General features: G+C 37.2%; 4 protein-coding genes across 4 annotated transcripts; 2 read left to right on the top strand and 2 right to left on the bottom strand.

Annotated features, from left to right (window-relative positions):
• Positions 1 to 2,660: 2,660 nt before the first annotated feature.
• MELLADRAFT_95497 (uncharacterized protein) lies at positions 2,661 to 4,639 on the bottom strand (the record flags this gene model as incomplete). Its single annotated transcript, XM_007418006.1, has 5 exons — positions 2,661 to 3,007; positions 3,097 to 3,171; positions 3,252 to 3,512; positions 3,595 to 3,728; positions 3,810 to 4,639. 5 exons carry the CDS (start codon positions 4,637 to 4,639, stop codon positions 2,661 to 2,663), a joined length of 1,647 nt encoding a protein of 548 aa, XP_007418068.1.
• Positions 4,640 to 7,115: 2,476 nt separating this feature from the next.
• Positions 7,116 to 8,350, top strand: MELLADRAFT_95496 (uncharacterized protein; the record flags this gene model as incomplete). The annotated part of the gene is made up of 5 exons (XM_007418005.1): positions 7,116 to 7,238; positions 7,316 to 7,384; positions 7,489 to 8,117; positions 8,176 to 8,272; positions 8,318 to 8,350. The coding sequence occupies 5 exons, from the start codon at positions 7,116 to 7,118 to the stop codon at positions 8,348 to 8,350; spliced, it is 951 nt and encodes a 316-aa protein (XP_007418067.1).
• Positions 8,351 to 9,442: 1,092 nt separating this feature from the next.
• On the bottom strand, positions 9,443 to 10,001 carry MELLADRAFT_69142 (uncharacterized protein; the record flags this gene model as incomplete). Its single annotated transcript, XM_007417985.1, has 2 exons — positions 9,443 to 9,783; positions 9,881 to 10,001. The coding sequence occupies 2 exons, from the start codon at positions 9,999 to 10,001 to the stop codon at positions 9,443 to 9,445; spliced, it is 462 nt and encodes a 153-aa protein (XP_007418047.1).
• A 1,585-nt stretch (positions 10,002 to 11,586) lies between these two features.
• MELLADRAFT_69141 (uncharacterized protein) lies at positions 11,587 to 13,544 on the top strand (the record flags this gene model as incomplete). Its single annotated transcript, XM_007417984.1, has 6 exons — positions 11,587 to 11,695; positions 11,861 to 11,908; positions 12,015 to 12,044; positions 12,124 to 12,351; positions 12,466 to 12,894; positions 12,991 to 13,544. The coding sequence occupies 6 exons, from the start codon at positions 11,587 to 11,589 to the stop codon at positions 13,542 to 13,544; spliced, it is 1,398 nt and encodes a 465-aa protein (XP_007418046.1).
• Between the last annotated feature and the right edge of the window lie 2,922 nt (positions 13,545 to 16,466).

Raw genomic sequence — 16,466 nt, 5'->3', positions numbered from 1 at the left:
GCATTCTGTCAGATGTTCAATTGATGATGAAAAGCCTCAAGAGTCCAAAGAAATATTGCAGAGACCTGCTATCCACTCAGAAAGCTCATGACAGCTGACAACTCAGCCCCATATTATCTTCTTTCCAAGATGAATTTTTCCACTTCTCCTTCCCCTTCATTTTCCAAAAAGCCCATCCATGAAAGCCCTGGCAAAATCAGATAGCAAAAATAAAATAAAATAATTTCAAATCAAAATAGACCAGAAAACCAAAGAATCAAATCACAATATGAAACCACCCTACCTTTTAAATTTGATACACTTTTCTCATCTTGAAATCAACTTGATCATATTCTCAATGTTCTTCAAATCTTTTACCCCTTTCAAAAGTTCTGATTCATCCAAAGATTGTGAACAGGAGTCATCCATAGAAGTAGGCAAACACTCCAAGAAAGAACTTACTAGCACTAGCAGCAGTACTAGCTCTAGTACCAATGCTTATGCTGGAATGTGAAAGATGAAATTGTCTTGGTACTCTTACTTCAGATTCACCACCAGGATGTTATCTTTATTCCATGTTGTATTCTGTTGTAACTCTGTTGAACTTACATGACTCTGAGCACATTAAGAAGTCTCAAGTTAGCCTTACTCCCTCCTTATCTTCACAAGTCATGACACATGACTATGCCATTTTTTGGTTCTATGACCTGCAACCTTATATATATCAAGATGTTTAAAGAAACCATAACTGTAAAATAAGAAAGCACAATTATTGTCAGGTCTACAAACACATCAGAACATCAGTGAACCTTTGTACAAACCTTTAAAGTTTGATTGGATAATGACAAATTGAATTAATCCTTTACTATGAATTACTTAAAATCCAGTCAAGACAAGGTATACTACAGTCAACTCTTGATATAACCATCCCAACCATCAAAAGAATATTCATGTGATTCATAATATCCAGCAATGAATATCTGCAAAGTGAGAATTATTCAAATTTGGCCCTTTTTTATTAAAGTATGTTACCAATGGCCAACATCCTAACATCAATCGTAGCTCTCATGTCCACATTTGTGATAGTACCTCACATTTGTCTCTCTTTTTCTCCTTACTACAGTATAAGTTTCATGTTTGTCCAAATGCACCACACAAGAGTCACAAACCTAATAAAAGAAACGTTAACCTATGTATCACAAAGTTATCCATACAGTAGACCAAATGCTTGCATGCTTTACATGGTTTTCTCACTCAATCATTTCTTGTGTCTTACTTTGGTACCCATCAACAGGTGCTTCATCACTCATTAGTGATCTTTGGCCTTAGCACTCATCAACATCACTAACTCATGAGTCTTATCAGATCACGTCTGCACTCCCTATTATATCATTTTTTGACTCAAATATCATACATTTATGGTGAGAATGAGCTACAGGCACCACACAGATACAAGAGGTTGGCTGGGTAGGCATGCTTTAATCTGACCCCAACCAACCAAAATGGTTCCCACTCAGTAGTCAGACTTACACATCACACAAACAATTACCATCAAAGCCTATTCTCTCTCTCTCTCTCTCTGGTGAGAATTATGCTCAAACACACAAGAAAAACACTTGACATAAAGGGCATCCTAGGGCAGTTTCTTGCCAACCTCATTCTTTGATTCACTGTGCTTCAAGCAATCTGATTTTAGCAGGGCACTCACACATACCAAAAAAATCACACAGTAACCCTTGCTTAAATTGCAATCTGCATACATGGGGCTTGCTCATATTGAGAGTATCATGGGATGAAATATATCAGGCCTATAATCCAATGTACTGATCATCAATTTGAGCAATTTTTCTCAAGATGAAAGAATACTTACTTATGAACCCTTTGGTCTTGTTAATAAAATATAAAGCAACAGTGAAAGAACTTAAGCAACTATGTATGTATGACTTGAACTTTTTCCCTTAGAAGTTTCATTACCTCACAAATAACATAACCTCAAGCCTTCATATCAAATCATTTTCAGTATAAATAAATCAAAAAAAATTCATTCATTCATTCATGTATAAGATAAAAAAAAATGTTAAATGTATCTTTTTCAGTTGATGTGGAAAAAAAATCATAGAATCAAAAATAAAAGAATCAGATCGTCCAAAAAAGAAAAGAAAAGAAAAGATCAATGAGATGAGATGAGATAACAACAAAAATAGAAATGTAAAAAAAAGAATCTTCCAAGATATTGGTAAATGAAGAGAAAAAGAGAAAGAGAAAGAGAAAGAGACAAGAAGACATAGAGAAAGAGCAGAGAAAGAGAGGAGAAAGAGAGAAAAGAAATGATGATCAAAGTTATACACAGAGAAGAAGAACTGCCATTTTTTTGGTGGTGGTGGTGATGGTGGTGGGGGAGAGGGTTTTAGTTTCTTCTTTTTTTCTTTTGCTTTGTTTACCAACTCATATATCTACATTACAAAACCAAACCAAAAAAAAACTTAATAATAATAATAATAAAACCTAAGACTATGTTTTTTATCACCTTTGTTTTCTTCTTCATCCTTCTTTTCTTTCAATCGATTTATCAAAAAAAAAAGATAATAATCATAATAATCATAGACCAAACCCAAACCCACTTTCGATGAAAAATCATATCATGTAAAAAACAAAAAGATCATCATGATTCCCAAACTCTTTTAAAGCGGTTCTTCATTCAACAACTCCATCTGTTCATCCTCTTTTTTCTTCTGAGTTTGATTCCTAAGCGTTCCAGGACCGTTCGGTCCAGTCAAAGCTCTATCAATAACCGTATGTCCATTACTACCACCTTCTTGATATGAATTAGATAATGGATGATGATTATTAGAAGTGGTAGATCTAATGATAGGTGTATGAAGTGTATCATGTCGACTAAGTGATGATCCACTTAGATTGGTCGGATTGGATGATCCATTCAAATCAGGTGAAGTATGTAATGTTCGATCAGGGAAAAGTGTATTATCTTCCATAACTATATCTTCATCACGATTCTGTGCATTGATATCTAAAATGTCAAAAACAAAAGAAAGGAGTCATTGTGAGATTAGAAATCTTCATAGTCTAGATGTTAAATAGATTGTAAAAGTGTATTACCATGAGGAGTTGAAACATTTGTCATTCCAACAGCCGTAGCTTGAACATCCATTTGACTCGATTGATTAAAGTCATCTAACCCCCCCCAAAAAAAGCAAATCAGAAAGGTCTTCCATAATTCTAAATTCGGTCAACAATCTCCTCGAAATACATACCTATCACGATCTGATCAGAAATCACAACAGGTGATCCCAATTGAGTTTCAAGACCTGTTCCATTTGGATTTGATTTAGGAACTTCAGGTTCAGGTGGATCTTCAGTTTCCACATCAGCTTCTAAATCTGCAAACGTTCTACATAACGGACAACTAAAACCCGGATGATGCATTTGTAATAAAGGTCGAATACATTTAAAATGATAAACGTGTGAACATGGTGCGATAAAGAGTGCTTGACAGACTGTGACACCGAATAAACCTATTGAGATGAAAAGAATTAGTCGTCAGATTGAGAATATGTATCAAACTACTTTGTGTCAAGTCATAGGAAATAAACTCACAGATACAACAGTCTGATACAGGTTTGAGAGGTTCTGGTTTAGATGGATCCTTGTTGGCCTTGTTTGCTGATGAATTTGAATCCGAGATATTAGATTCTCCTCCCAATGCTCTCAATTGTGCCAAAGCTTGTTGACTGAAAGTAACCAAACAGAAAAAAAGGGTAAGAAGGATGGAAACTCATGAGAGACAGAAAAGGAAGAGAAAAAGGACCCACTTGAAATTATTAGCAGCTCGTTGCCATCCTCTATTCAATTCGACTCTCATCTTCACACACCTATAAATCTCTTCAGTTCCACCTTGATAATCCACACCGAGTTGTAAAACATCACCATCTCTCAATGGAAACGGTTTACTTTCACCACCTGGTGCAGATAATCTGATATGATTCAAAAAGGTACCTGATGAAGATTTAGTATCTTTAATAAAGAATTGACCCGATTGATCTGTAAAGATATCAGCATGACCTCTTGAGACGACTTTTGATTTAAATGCGATTCGATTATCATTGAGATTGATTTCATTATTAGGCAAGCTACGATCTGTAAATCTTCCAATCTTTAATGAAGTAGATGATGCGATTTTCCTTTCAATCGGTTCAAAATGTAATGACCTGGTCGCATCAAGATGAGGCACAAGTCTTAAAGAATAGAGTGTCTGAGGTTGTTGATTGGTTGATTGAGCGGTTTGATTGGTTGATTGAGCTGGAGATTGAACTTGTGATGGAGTTTGTACTTGTGGTTCACTCAAAGGGATCTCGGATGATGAGGTGGGCGTGTTATCGGTAGTATTGATGGTGGTACTGAGATCAGCCACCGTTTGATTGTTTCGAAGGATACTGTTAGCTAGGTTGTTGTTGTTGGAATCACCTGAAAGGGGGTGGGAGACAGTAGGAGTAGGAGTAGGATGAGAAGAAGATAAGATAGATTGAGGCGTGACAGACTGGGTTGGCGATAAATGATGATTTGATCTTAAACGATCAGTAGCTGATCTGATCACACTTGGAATTGGAGGAGGTTGACTCATACTACGACGATTTCTAGGCATACGAAGAGATGAAGAAGAGGTTGAAGTGGAATTGTTAGATTGTTGATTTGATGAAGAGTTTGAACTAGATTGATTTGAGTTTTCTTTATCTTTTCTACGAGAAGCCATTCGACGTAAGACTGGAAAGTAACCGATTGCTTTTGATCTTTCTTCAATGGGTGGTTGTTGTTGTTGAGTGGGTGAATGATGATTAGGCATGATGTGATCGATTGAATCTGTGATGAGATGATCTTGATTTGTACTATTTTCTCGTCGATTGGGTCTTGATGATCTTAGAATGAAAGAACTAAGATTGAACCGATTAGAAGATGATGGAGTGAGATGAGTGGTACTGGTAGATTGAGTCAAGGTAGATTGATGATTTGAGTTTGATCGTTGAAGTGAGTTTGAAGTTGAATTTGAATGGGTAGGTTGATGTGAATTTGATCGTTGATGTGAGTTGGATGGAATAGGAGTAGTACTGGTGATTGGATCGAAAGTAGGAGGAGTAAGTTGTGGTGGTAGTGGTGGTGGTGGAGGTTGAGAAGTAGTAGTATTGGTTGATTGATGATGTAAAGTTAAATTGGATCGATTATTAAAGAAACTGGTGGTAGCAGTAGCAGTAGCAGTAGCAGTAGCAGTAGCAGTAGTAGTGGCAGTGTTATTGTGAAATGAATATTGTGGTGGTGCTGAATAAAACATTATCTGATTTTCTACCACTATGACTATATAGACTTTATTAAAATCCAACCTAGATTCTAGTATCGATTTAATTTTCAATCTGTAATTCTTCTTCTTTCCCTTTGAAATCTTCTTTAGTTTCTTCACTTTCTTCTACACCTCGTGAATCGTAATCAAACTTTTATCGATTTCCTTTGAACCAAGATTCAAAGGGAACAAGTTGTGAAGTACTTACTTCTTCAAAGTGTAGCAAGAATATGGGTTTTTAAGTATGTTTCAAAAACCTTCACCGAGGTTTGTCCGTCAGCGAATTGAAATGATTTGACTTGAAATTCTTGTCAAGCTTGGTGAGATTGACTGTATGTGGAGACTATTTTACAGTTTCAATTCAGTTTGAATACATGACTGTATCTAATTTCATGAATTGAATTGATCAATTCAATTCAATGCTTGCTTTTAGAGTTCAAGTTTCGAATTTGATCGAGTGCTTCATACAAACAAACAGCGAACCAAAGACAAATTAGCAATCATAATGGAATCAGAAATCAAAACCCCATTGAAGCTCTTCATCAATCAAGCTTTTCATAAATCAAGCCTTGGAGCTTTGATCAAACTTGAGAAGAGGTCATCTTGGATTTCTTTTCTTTGGGTATATCGGAGTTTGGCTTTATAACCAGAAAGAGAGTCTGAGTCAGGAAAGTGATACACTGATGGATGATCGAGATTTTCATGATCACTTCTGACTTCAATCATCATGGCAGAATCAGATGAATCACTCCAAGTGAATGATCAACTTTTTAAATTCACTTGACCTGAATTCCCTCAACGATTTCAACCATGACACTGACAGCTTACAATCCAATCCAATCATCTAGATTCACTATACACACACTTCATAAGATTAACATTAAATCCATCATCTTCATGATCAATTGATTGGGATGGCACATCAAACCGTTTCATCAATCTAAGCCATCTTATCTAATCAAACTTCTCAAAAATGTTGTCTTTTAAATAAATGGTGTTTTGAATTAAATGTCGAGACTTGATCTCTCTGAAACCCGCCTTTCTTTAGTTTGATTTTCTTTATTTTATTTTTCATTTTTCATCTTCAAATCAAAATCGATTTTTGATTCTGGAGCCTTTTGATCAAGACCTTCTTTCCATTCTTTAAACCCAAAAATAAAAACCCCCATTCCTGATCAATTCATCATTCAACCTTTTTTTTATCTTTTCTTTGTTTAAAAAAAATGTCACTGAAAACCAATCTGATGAATCCAATCCAAAACTTTATCAAATCCCAAATCCTAAACCTAAACAAACTCAAATTTAATACTTTATTTTGGTCAATCCATATCTTATTATTTACCCTAGGTTTTATTTTACAATATCAAAATCAAAAACTTTCAATTCTGAATTTGTTAAAGTTTTCAGTTTGGATTTCTAGAGGAGCTGGTTTGGTCTTAGGTGTAGATGGGTTTTTGATTTTTTTACCGGTTTGTAGAAATCTGGTTAGGTTCTTTAGACCGAAGTTGGTTTGGTTAATGCCTTTGGATGAGTTGAGTTTTTTTGGATTTGATTGAGTGGTTTTTGGGGTTTTTGGGTTTTTGGGTGAAAGGAGAAATCTAATTCGATTCACTGACGTTTGGTTTTTTGGAATCTATAGAAATCTTTGGTTTCATAAACAAGTGGCTTATTCGACTTTAATCTTCACAATGTAAAGTCTTGATTTCCATGAATTTTGTTGATCAAGAATCGTCTTTTGACTTTGAATGATTGGATTCCTAGAATCCATACCACAGCCCATTATGTGAATATGTTAATGGTAGAAAAGACTCAAGTACGAAATGAGACTGCCTTTATGATCATGTATACTCAACCTGGTCCATTTACCGGTCATGTCATGCTAATCATGATGGCATTGATGTATACTACTGCTGTAAGCTCATCATTCTCGGTGCATCTCTTGATGGCCTTCAACTTGGATTGATCTTCTTATCTTTTGCGCTCTAACAGCAAGCTAAAATCAAAAACCAATGTTTTGAAGCCTTTTGGTATACTCATCATCTCGCATTCTTTTGGGCAGTGAGCAAATCTATATCTCATCAGCCTTTCCAAATCCTTTAATCCGTAAACCATCCTTTATTGATCATTCTTCATTCTCGCTCGCATTGGGTTTGATGATGCAGATTGGATTATATACTCATGCGACTGGATGTTTTGTGCGAGGTGCCTTACCAGGTGAAAAAGTAGAATGTTTAGGTTACAATACGTATAGATTCACCTTAATTTCAGGTAGTTTATATTTTGGTGAAAGAGTTTATAGAGAAATCAGATCAAGATATCAAAACACGAAGATCCAATCAGTTTTAATCCATCCGAGTGGTACGATTGAATTGCGGATGATAAAGTCGGGTTTTAAGTATCTACCGGGTCAATGGGTCTTTTTACAAATTCCTGAATTGTCTAGGTTTCAATGGCATCCATTTACGATTTCATCTGCACCTGATGATCCATTTGTGTCAGTTCATATTAGACAAGTTGGTGATTTTACTAATGCGTTGGGTGAAAGATTAGGTGCTACACTTGAATTAGTTAATCAATTGAATTTAGATGTCAAGAATGGGATTGCTGGTCAAGATGCTAGATATGAAGATTTTATTGATCTTACTCATAGTCTTCGAAGTGAGATACCGTTGATTAGGATTGATGGACCTTATGGTGCTCCGGCTGAAGATGTATTCAAATCTGATATGGCTGTTTTGATTGGTACGGGGATTGGAGTGACACCCTTTAGTAGTATTTTGAAAAACATTTAGTATGTTGATCTTTCTTCTCCTATGATTGTTTTCTTTGACTTTGGAAACTTACGAGAGCTTTGTGGACTCTGCGGTGGATTCGAATTTCAGTTATATGCAACAAAAAGGTAAACTTGGTGTACTTCGAAAAGTGCATTTTATTTGGATCAACAAAGTAAGTCTAACTTTCACGCCCAAACCTCCTTTCTGGAAATAAGAGTGTGATCAATCGGAATCACGAATGGATTGTTAACTTTGTTCTTTTTACCAAATCTGATGATCAAAAGGATATAGGAGCCTTTGGATGGTTTAGATCATTATTGCAAAACTTGGAAAAGATACAAACCGATCCGAATTTCTTGACGATGGAAATGTATCTAACGAGTAAACTAAATGAAGATTGTATCAATAATGTTTATTTGAATGATTGTACAAATCCATATGATCCATTAACCGGATTAAAATCTCATACTCATTTCGGTAGACCTAATTGGAATCAAATCTTCAATGACTTACAACTTACTTGTAGTCAATTTCCGGGTCGTGAAGCTAGTTTGAAAACTAATGTTGGGGTCTTTTATTGTAAGTTTTCTTCAATCATGGTTTCCTTTTCATTGTGTTTCTTGATATATTTTCTTGACATCTTTGTAATTTGGTTGGGGTGGATTATAAAGGTGGACCTAATGGATTGAGTAAAGTTTTGAAAACTCAGTGTGATCGGATTACTTCCAAAGATATGAAGTTCAATTTCCAAAAAGAACATTGTAAGTTTCTCTTCACATTTCATATTTTATTTCTCAGTTTAGGCCAAACGGTCACAAAAACAAAACTTGAATTGATTAATCCTGTGACTAATGTGACGCTTTTCCGTTTTTTAAAAAAAGTCTAAAGTTCAATACAACAAAATTCAATAGAGGAATGAGGAAAACACAGGTTTCGATTTCAATTTTTAAGAGACTGGTTTTCTCTTTGCTTCTTTTTGTTTAGTTTCCTTTACATGATTCTATTTGAGATATATGATGGACTAGGTTTTCCATATTATTGATTTAATGTGATTTATAATTCAGTAACGCATGATTTGAATTTAAGATTCAACCTTTGAATTGCGATTTTTTGTTCTCAAAATTTGAATGACCAGAATAGCAAAAGATGGTAAAGGATTAGAGAAAAATCAACATTGTTTTTGCCTAATGAAACAAGACTCGACATTGTTCAAAACAATTATGAAATTAAAGATTACATTTGATTCCAATAAAATTAAACCAGTGATTGTCTTTGATGATCTTAAATGTAAAATATTCATCGAGGTTAAGGGATTGAATCGATTTCTCTTGAAATATCCATCTTATTTCGATGCTTCATCTTGTTTTTTTGATGTATCTTTACTACTACTCGAGCTTGGTTTCCAAAATGAACTTAAAGTTTTCATTCCAGTTAATTTAGGTTGATTTTCATTACTTGAAACCTTTTTCTTTTTAGTAGTTGTAGTTGAAGTAGTAGGTTTAGAATTAGGTTTTAATCCAATAAATTCATTAAAGTTTGTATTTGATGATTCTTGTTTTGAATCTTTGATTGATTTGAGTGTTTTTTCTATTTCTTCAAAATCATAATCGTTTTGTAGCTCTTTGTATAATGAGATTGGTAAATAAGATTCTAATAATCTTAATGAGATCATTTGATTGATTTCTAAAACCAAGAATTGAAATCAAAATCATCAGTTTTCTGTATCCTTTTTTTGGATGGGAACATACCATCACTATAAAGGTTTTTCTCTTCAACTTACTTTGTTTTAAATCTTCATTAGTTTGATAAATTTCATTCCAACCATTTTCCACTAAAACTTCATTCCAAAAGGTTTCTTGATGAGTTGATTCTGTCGAAGAAATACTGATTTTCTTGATCATCTTATCAATTAATTCTTTAAGTTTTTTAATTGAAAATCTATAAAGTTCTTTTCCTTTTTGTCCTTCTTCTTGATCATCTAAAACTAAAAGATCAGTAAGGGTTTGAAAATGAGATGGATTTTGAATTAAGAATTCTTGAAAAAGATTTAGGTCTGGTAAACTTGGTTGGATGGTTTCTTTTTGATTAGGTTCAACTTCATCTTCTTTGAATTTCCAATTCGATAATAATCTTTCGATTAATTCTTCATATTCTTCGTAGTTTTGATGATTCGAAACTGAGCTAAGTTGATTTGATTGAAGAAATAAGTTTAAGATTATAAAGATCGGATTGATAGGTGTGACTAATAGAATTCTACCGGCTAGAATGATTAGGAAAAAAATCGAGTAAGTGGGTTTACAAAAAAGGTTTGACGAAAGGAAAGAAAAGTACTGACAGGTTTTGGAAATCACTTGGTCTTTGATTGAGAATGGATCATCATCATCATTAGGATTGTTTGATGTTTTTAAAAACCAAGAATGGTGTTGGGTTTTGTGTTCGATAGATTGGATTTGATAAACTTTAGTTTCATGAATGATAAATAAACCTGCTTTAGATGTGTTGGGTTCGGGTAATCTTATGCTTGGTATGGATTTTAAATTTCTTAAACCTTTATCCAAATCATCAAAAAAATCAAAAAAATCAAAAAATATCAATCTTGATTAGTATTTGTTTTGTGTTTGTTTTTCTTTTGGAGGGTAATGGGGTTTTCGGTTGAGGTTTGGATGGATTATTAACTTTACAATTTGGTAAGATGATCGGATCTTTTATCATCTTTTCTTTGGTTTGTTTGTGTCCTTTTTACTTCAGAGAGGTTTGGTTGATTTGATCGAATGGATTTTTTTCGTACTGGGCTTTGATTTCGGGTTTGGGATATGGGACGACGGGACTCGATTTGAGGAATGATAAGTTGTACTGTTGATCTGAGGGGGTTCAAGAATTGAAGTATGGCAGTGAATGTGAATGGCATCGCGAGTCGCGTCCGCCGTCTGGTGAGTTGGTGTTGTTTGGAATGAAAACCGTGTTTGATAAAATGTAGTTTACAAATCAATAGTTTTCATTTCATCTTGATTCCCAATTGCCTTCCCCCATCGCCGTGGGCACAGAGCCAGCGAGGACTTGGTCAAGTTGTAACTAGTGTCAGGTATGATCTGCCGAAACGAAGAATGAAAATGTGACGGGAGGTAAGCTACACAAGTTTCACTACTTGCCATCTTGGCCTTAAAACAGCGGAACATGCCTGACTAGTGCAGATTCTTGCTGATCCAACGCGTTGCCTCCCTGCTCAAAATAGTAAATTGCAGCAGTGCATCAAAGGTGTTGAAACCTCGTGGAGTGGATTCGAAACCAAAGAAATCATTCATGATACTCATAACTAGCCGGTCTCAAGCTTTCAAACACAGAGTGGTTCGTACGCTAGGATGGCAAAACAGAAAACCTTTCAAAGCTCAACGCAAAGCTGCACCGTGCCAGACGAACGGCTATTCGAATATATAACGGGTCTACACCCTGCCTTAAGTCTTCGTTATACGCAACATGCGATCCATCATGTGTTTCACTCGACCATCGATACCTGTCGTCCTCCTCGCCTTTGCTCATGCCGTTGCATCGCACAACCCTCCAGTAGGCCTTCTGGGCGATTTGGGCGCTGCAAGACGTCAGTAGTGCTCTAACTAAGATTCACCACTATGTGCTACAATTTCCGCGCCACCCACCAGGGTCTCTTGCTAGAACATCTGTCCTAGGACATTATCTGTTCTCTTTTTTATGCCAAGATGATTTTCAGGCTAATTTGTTCATTTTGTTTTAAAATTGGGTACAGGTATGGTCGAAATGGGTGATGTGAACCCTGAGCACATTGTAACTTTCCGTCAGTCGTAGACTTGGTTCAATCATCTACAAGCAAAGTCTTCGAAACCTCTTGGCTCGTCTTTAAAATCTGAAGCGTACTACTTCTCATTTCTTTTTGAAATTAGGTTGGGATGCTTATGGACCTGATTCGATTCGTGAGCCAAAATGGATGCACGAAAAAGGCAAGTGAATTTGACTTTCCGTACTTTGATGGGTGATCTTAACACATAATAGTCTACCTCTCAAATCCAGATCTGTTTGTGCCACTTGCCACTTCACTAGTCGACAAGATTCGGGCGGACATGGCTCTCCGCACGGTTCCGATTGAGCACAAGGATATGTATTCATTCCCGGAGAATCTTCTCCTCCTGCTTATACGAATCGCCAAACAACCCATAGATGGGAACAAACCGTGGGAACTAAGCACACACCATCCTATAATTTTGAATTACTTGAATGCAGGTCAGTCTTAAGCCCCCACGAGCGTGTCTGCCGCGCCCTTAATGAGGCATGAAAAAAGAATCACACAAGCCTCACCAACATCACTGACTCGATACATTGACTTGATTTTTCTAGAGATGGAGACTTCGCTCGAAGCAAAGGACGTAGAACTTGCTAGCAGGTTACGGAGCCTACCTCTGAACACACAAACCGAAATCCTCGGGCGTGTTTCGATTCCAAGAGTCGAAACTCTAAGCAAACTCTTCAAGGAGCTTCGTGCAGACGATAAATTGCGCAGATTGATTTGGCAAGAAATGCAACTTTTGAGTTATTTTAGCCCAGTAGACCGAAAAGCCTTCAGGGATTTACACCTTGATGATACATTCTTGCGTGCTATCGTAAGGGCTCATTCCATTGAGTCCAAGAGAACTGGAGGCAAAGCTTGGTATGGGGGCATGTCGATGGGGGAAATTTCACTATCTGACGAACTAGCCGATAGGATTGTTCCTGCGAAACTTTCACCCTTAGCGGATTATTACCAAGACTATGATCGACTTCTTAATGGTACAGTCTATTGCCTTTATACCAGGTGGCTTTGCGAGACAATGAACCAGATTATTGATTCTTGTTGATTTCCTCCAACATGACTTCTTCCTACAGAGGGCAATGGCGAGCTGAAGGAAAGGCTAGATCGGTTTTTATTTACCCACGTCATGTCTCTCTCAAGCCATGTTCGCGAAAATAAGAACACTGCCCGTACTTTCGTTCCCAGACTTACTGAGCTACCCAACGGCTGGTGGCTACCTTCATCGCAAACTTCGATCGAGGGCGTAGTGCGACCACTAATCGATAAGCTCTTCGAAAGTCTACATTCAGATTTTATCACGGTAACCACAGCAATCAACGAAAAAAATGAAAAAGCGAGAGCTTCAGGCGTTCTCTCAGCCCTTTCATACCCCGACACAGATCCATACACAGCGATCCATGGTCGTCAAGCAAGTGTTTTGGCTAGATATCAAGCCATACGACATTTGTGCAAGTATTCAGGGATCGACATGCATCATGTCTTTTTAATTTCATTTCAAGACCCTCGAGCCGTTCGCCGTTGGTTAGCAGGTTTATCAAGATATTGGTCAGTGATAGATAATGTTAGAGTTACGGGTCAGAAGAGAAAGTGGCTAGACCTGGGTTGGAACTTGGGACCTCATCATTAGCTGAGGCACATGGGCTTTACTACTGGGCTATCCTGTCAATGAACTTCAACCCTGTTTCTGTTATGTGGGTCAGTTTTGTCACAGTCAATCTAAAATAGCTTGGCCTGTTGATTTTCTTTGAAATAATATTTGGGCCAATACAGGCACTGTTATGCTTATACATCCTTCAATCAAGATTGGGATATCTCAATTGAATTTGGGCTGTTGACCTACTGGCCACAGCTCAACCATGCTCATTGCCTCCAAACATCATTGTTCATCTCCATTCTTTCAAAATCCATTATGTACAGTATGACATTTGTCAAATACAGCCCTCAACTCAAAGTTATTGTCCTCAACCAATGGCTTCTAGGTCAATCAATTTCAGCAATCAACAATGAGCTTCTCACCAATATTTCTGCCAAGTCCTTCAGACAATGGAGAATTCTTCACAAATTCACTCACTCTGTCATCAGAAACACCATGACCTACAAAAAACAAGGCTGTCTGACTTTTTCTCCAAAGAACACCACAAGTTCATGATCAAGCTTATCAAAGACAATTCAACCCTTTTCCTGGATGAAGTTCAAGAAGCAATGTACAATCACACTGATTTAATTGCTTGTTGCCAGACTATTGCCAATGATCTGAAGGAGCGGCTCTTCTGAAAAGTTCCCACAGCATTGGAGGTTGATCCCAACCAATTGGCAGAACGTTGGGCAGCTTATTCCAAGCAGATTGCCAACATTGATCCCAAATGCCTTGTCTTCTTGGGTAAGTTCAACTTCTTTACTTGTCTTCAATTAATGATTCAGTAACTGACTTGTTGAGGTTATTTGCATCAATAAGACTAGACTGGTCTTACAATCACAAGAAGTCATGCCGAGCAGAGTGAGATCAAAGAAAGGTGAACATTCAGCCAAGTTGAAACAAAAATGATGTGGAGCCCATTACAGCATGCTTGCAGGCATATGTGAAATGGGGTTGCTTGCAGTACACTCAAAGGTCAACACATACATTCAAAAGGATTTTGAAGCGTCCCGCAAGCACATATTGCTAGGTTTCTCAGCTTCCTTTCTTCTCTTCTTTTACACATTCAATGAAGCTGGCTGTTTTTTAATTCATCCATTCCATCTGCCTGTGATGAACCAATACCCAGCTTGGATTTTGTTATTAGTGCTGGACAACTGCACCATCCATCATGGTGGTGCAATTGGACGTCTGTGCGGCTCATTGCGTGTTCTTGTCTGTTATTTAACACTATATCCACTGAATTTCAACCTGATCAAGTGGATATTCAGAGTCTTCAAAGATTGGCTCAGATGAAATCAGACTCTAGATGATGCAATTGATAAGCTAAGATGTTTGCTGGTGGTTATGAGTGAAGTATCCACAAGTAGACTGATCCAGAAACTTTATGAGACATGTGGGTATTATTGATACAATCTGTAGAAGCTCAAATAGTTCCATTCTATGAAGAAGTTTTTGATTGTGTGGTTTGCTCCAATCAAACTGATAAGGAAGTTGCTGGTGTGTGTGAACTTTGGCTCATGTCCACTGAATCCTGTTACACTCCTTACTTGTGAGAGTGGTTCAGTGTAAGGGAGTAGTTCAGTGTAAATTTTATTGCTTTTAATAAATTTCTAACTCATAGCTTCACGTTTTGCACTGCTATCTATCAATGCTCTTGGTATCACAGTTGTGGCACATTTAACATCATGAATAGTAATTTCATCAATGATCCTAGTATCTTCCATTTCAAGTGAGTTAATACAGTCAAACCCGCGCTAATGCATAAATTGGGGAGACAATTTTTGCTATGCATTATTGTGGGTTATGCAAATAGGCATAAACCCCCATAATGCATATTTGTATGCATTTAGGCCTAAATGCATTGAAATATGCATTATGACCGGTTTTTGTTGAAATTGTATAAGTTTATGCAATAGTACATTTGTATTTTGCGCAGGTACAAGGACAAGATATTTTTTTGACACAGAAAAAAACACCACTAGGGGTCGGTTTGACCCCATAGAGGGCTCATTGCTGCCTGATGTTGCCAAAATCCTACTTGCAAAGGATCCAATCAGAGTTCAATGGAAAAAAACACATCCTGGGCAACACCGCAAGCGCTACGCAACGCAATGGATTTTGACCTATTTCCATTGCGTTGCGCAGTCGGCGCATTATTACTCTACGCAACCACTCCGCAATGGGGTGTTTTTTTTCTAACTTGCTGTTGCGGAGCGGTTGGGCAAATATTGCGGAAAATGTGCAATATTGCCCTATTTCCGCAATATTTGCCCTAAATAACCGTCAAAAACTGACCGCAATTGCGGTGCGGGTTTCTGAGCAAGGGGTTTTTTGAACCCGGATTGCGGAGCACTGGCACCGCACTATATTGCGTTGCTATTGCGGCGCCCAAAAGCGCTACGCAACCGCACCGCAACTGCAACATAGTGCGGTGCTCTTGCGGTATTGTCCTGGGGCGCTTTATAGGCATGCATTATGACTTTGCGGACTTGAAAAGAAGTATGCATTATGGTCTTTGACATAATTATGCAATTAATGACAAAATTGGCCCACACCAGCTGGGTGGAAACCAAAACATATGCATTTTGGCTGGTTATGCATGTGCGCGGGTATGCATGTGCGCGGGTTTGACTGTATTACTATTGTCTGATGTTAAATCTATAGTGCTCAAGGGAGGCACAACTAGCACTCTTGAGTGTCACCATATTTTGATGATTCAGCTCTTCCTTCACACCATCAATTTCAGCTACTTTACTTCTAAATCTATTAAAACCTCCCCTTCCTCTCCACATTCCTCTACCTCCTCTTCTTTTCCGTGTAGGACATTCTCCAATAAAGTGGTCAGTTTGTCCACAGTTATAACATGCTTCAGCCAGTCCACATCTCTTGTATTCATTGTTGGAAACATTC

Source organism: Melampsora larici-populina (genome assembly GCF_000204055.1).
Source record: "Melampsora larici-populina 98AG31 unplaced genomic scaffold MELLAscaffold_82, whole genome shotgun sequence".
NCBI lineage: Eukaryota > Fungi > Basidiomycota > Pucciniomycetes > Pucciniales > Melampsoraceae > Melampsora > Melampsora laricis-populina.
This window is presented reverse-complemented; position numbering and strand designations above follow the sequence as displayed.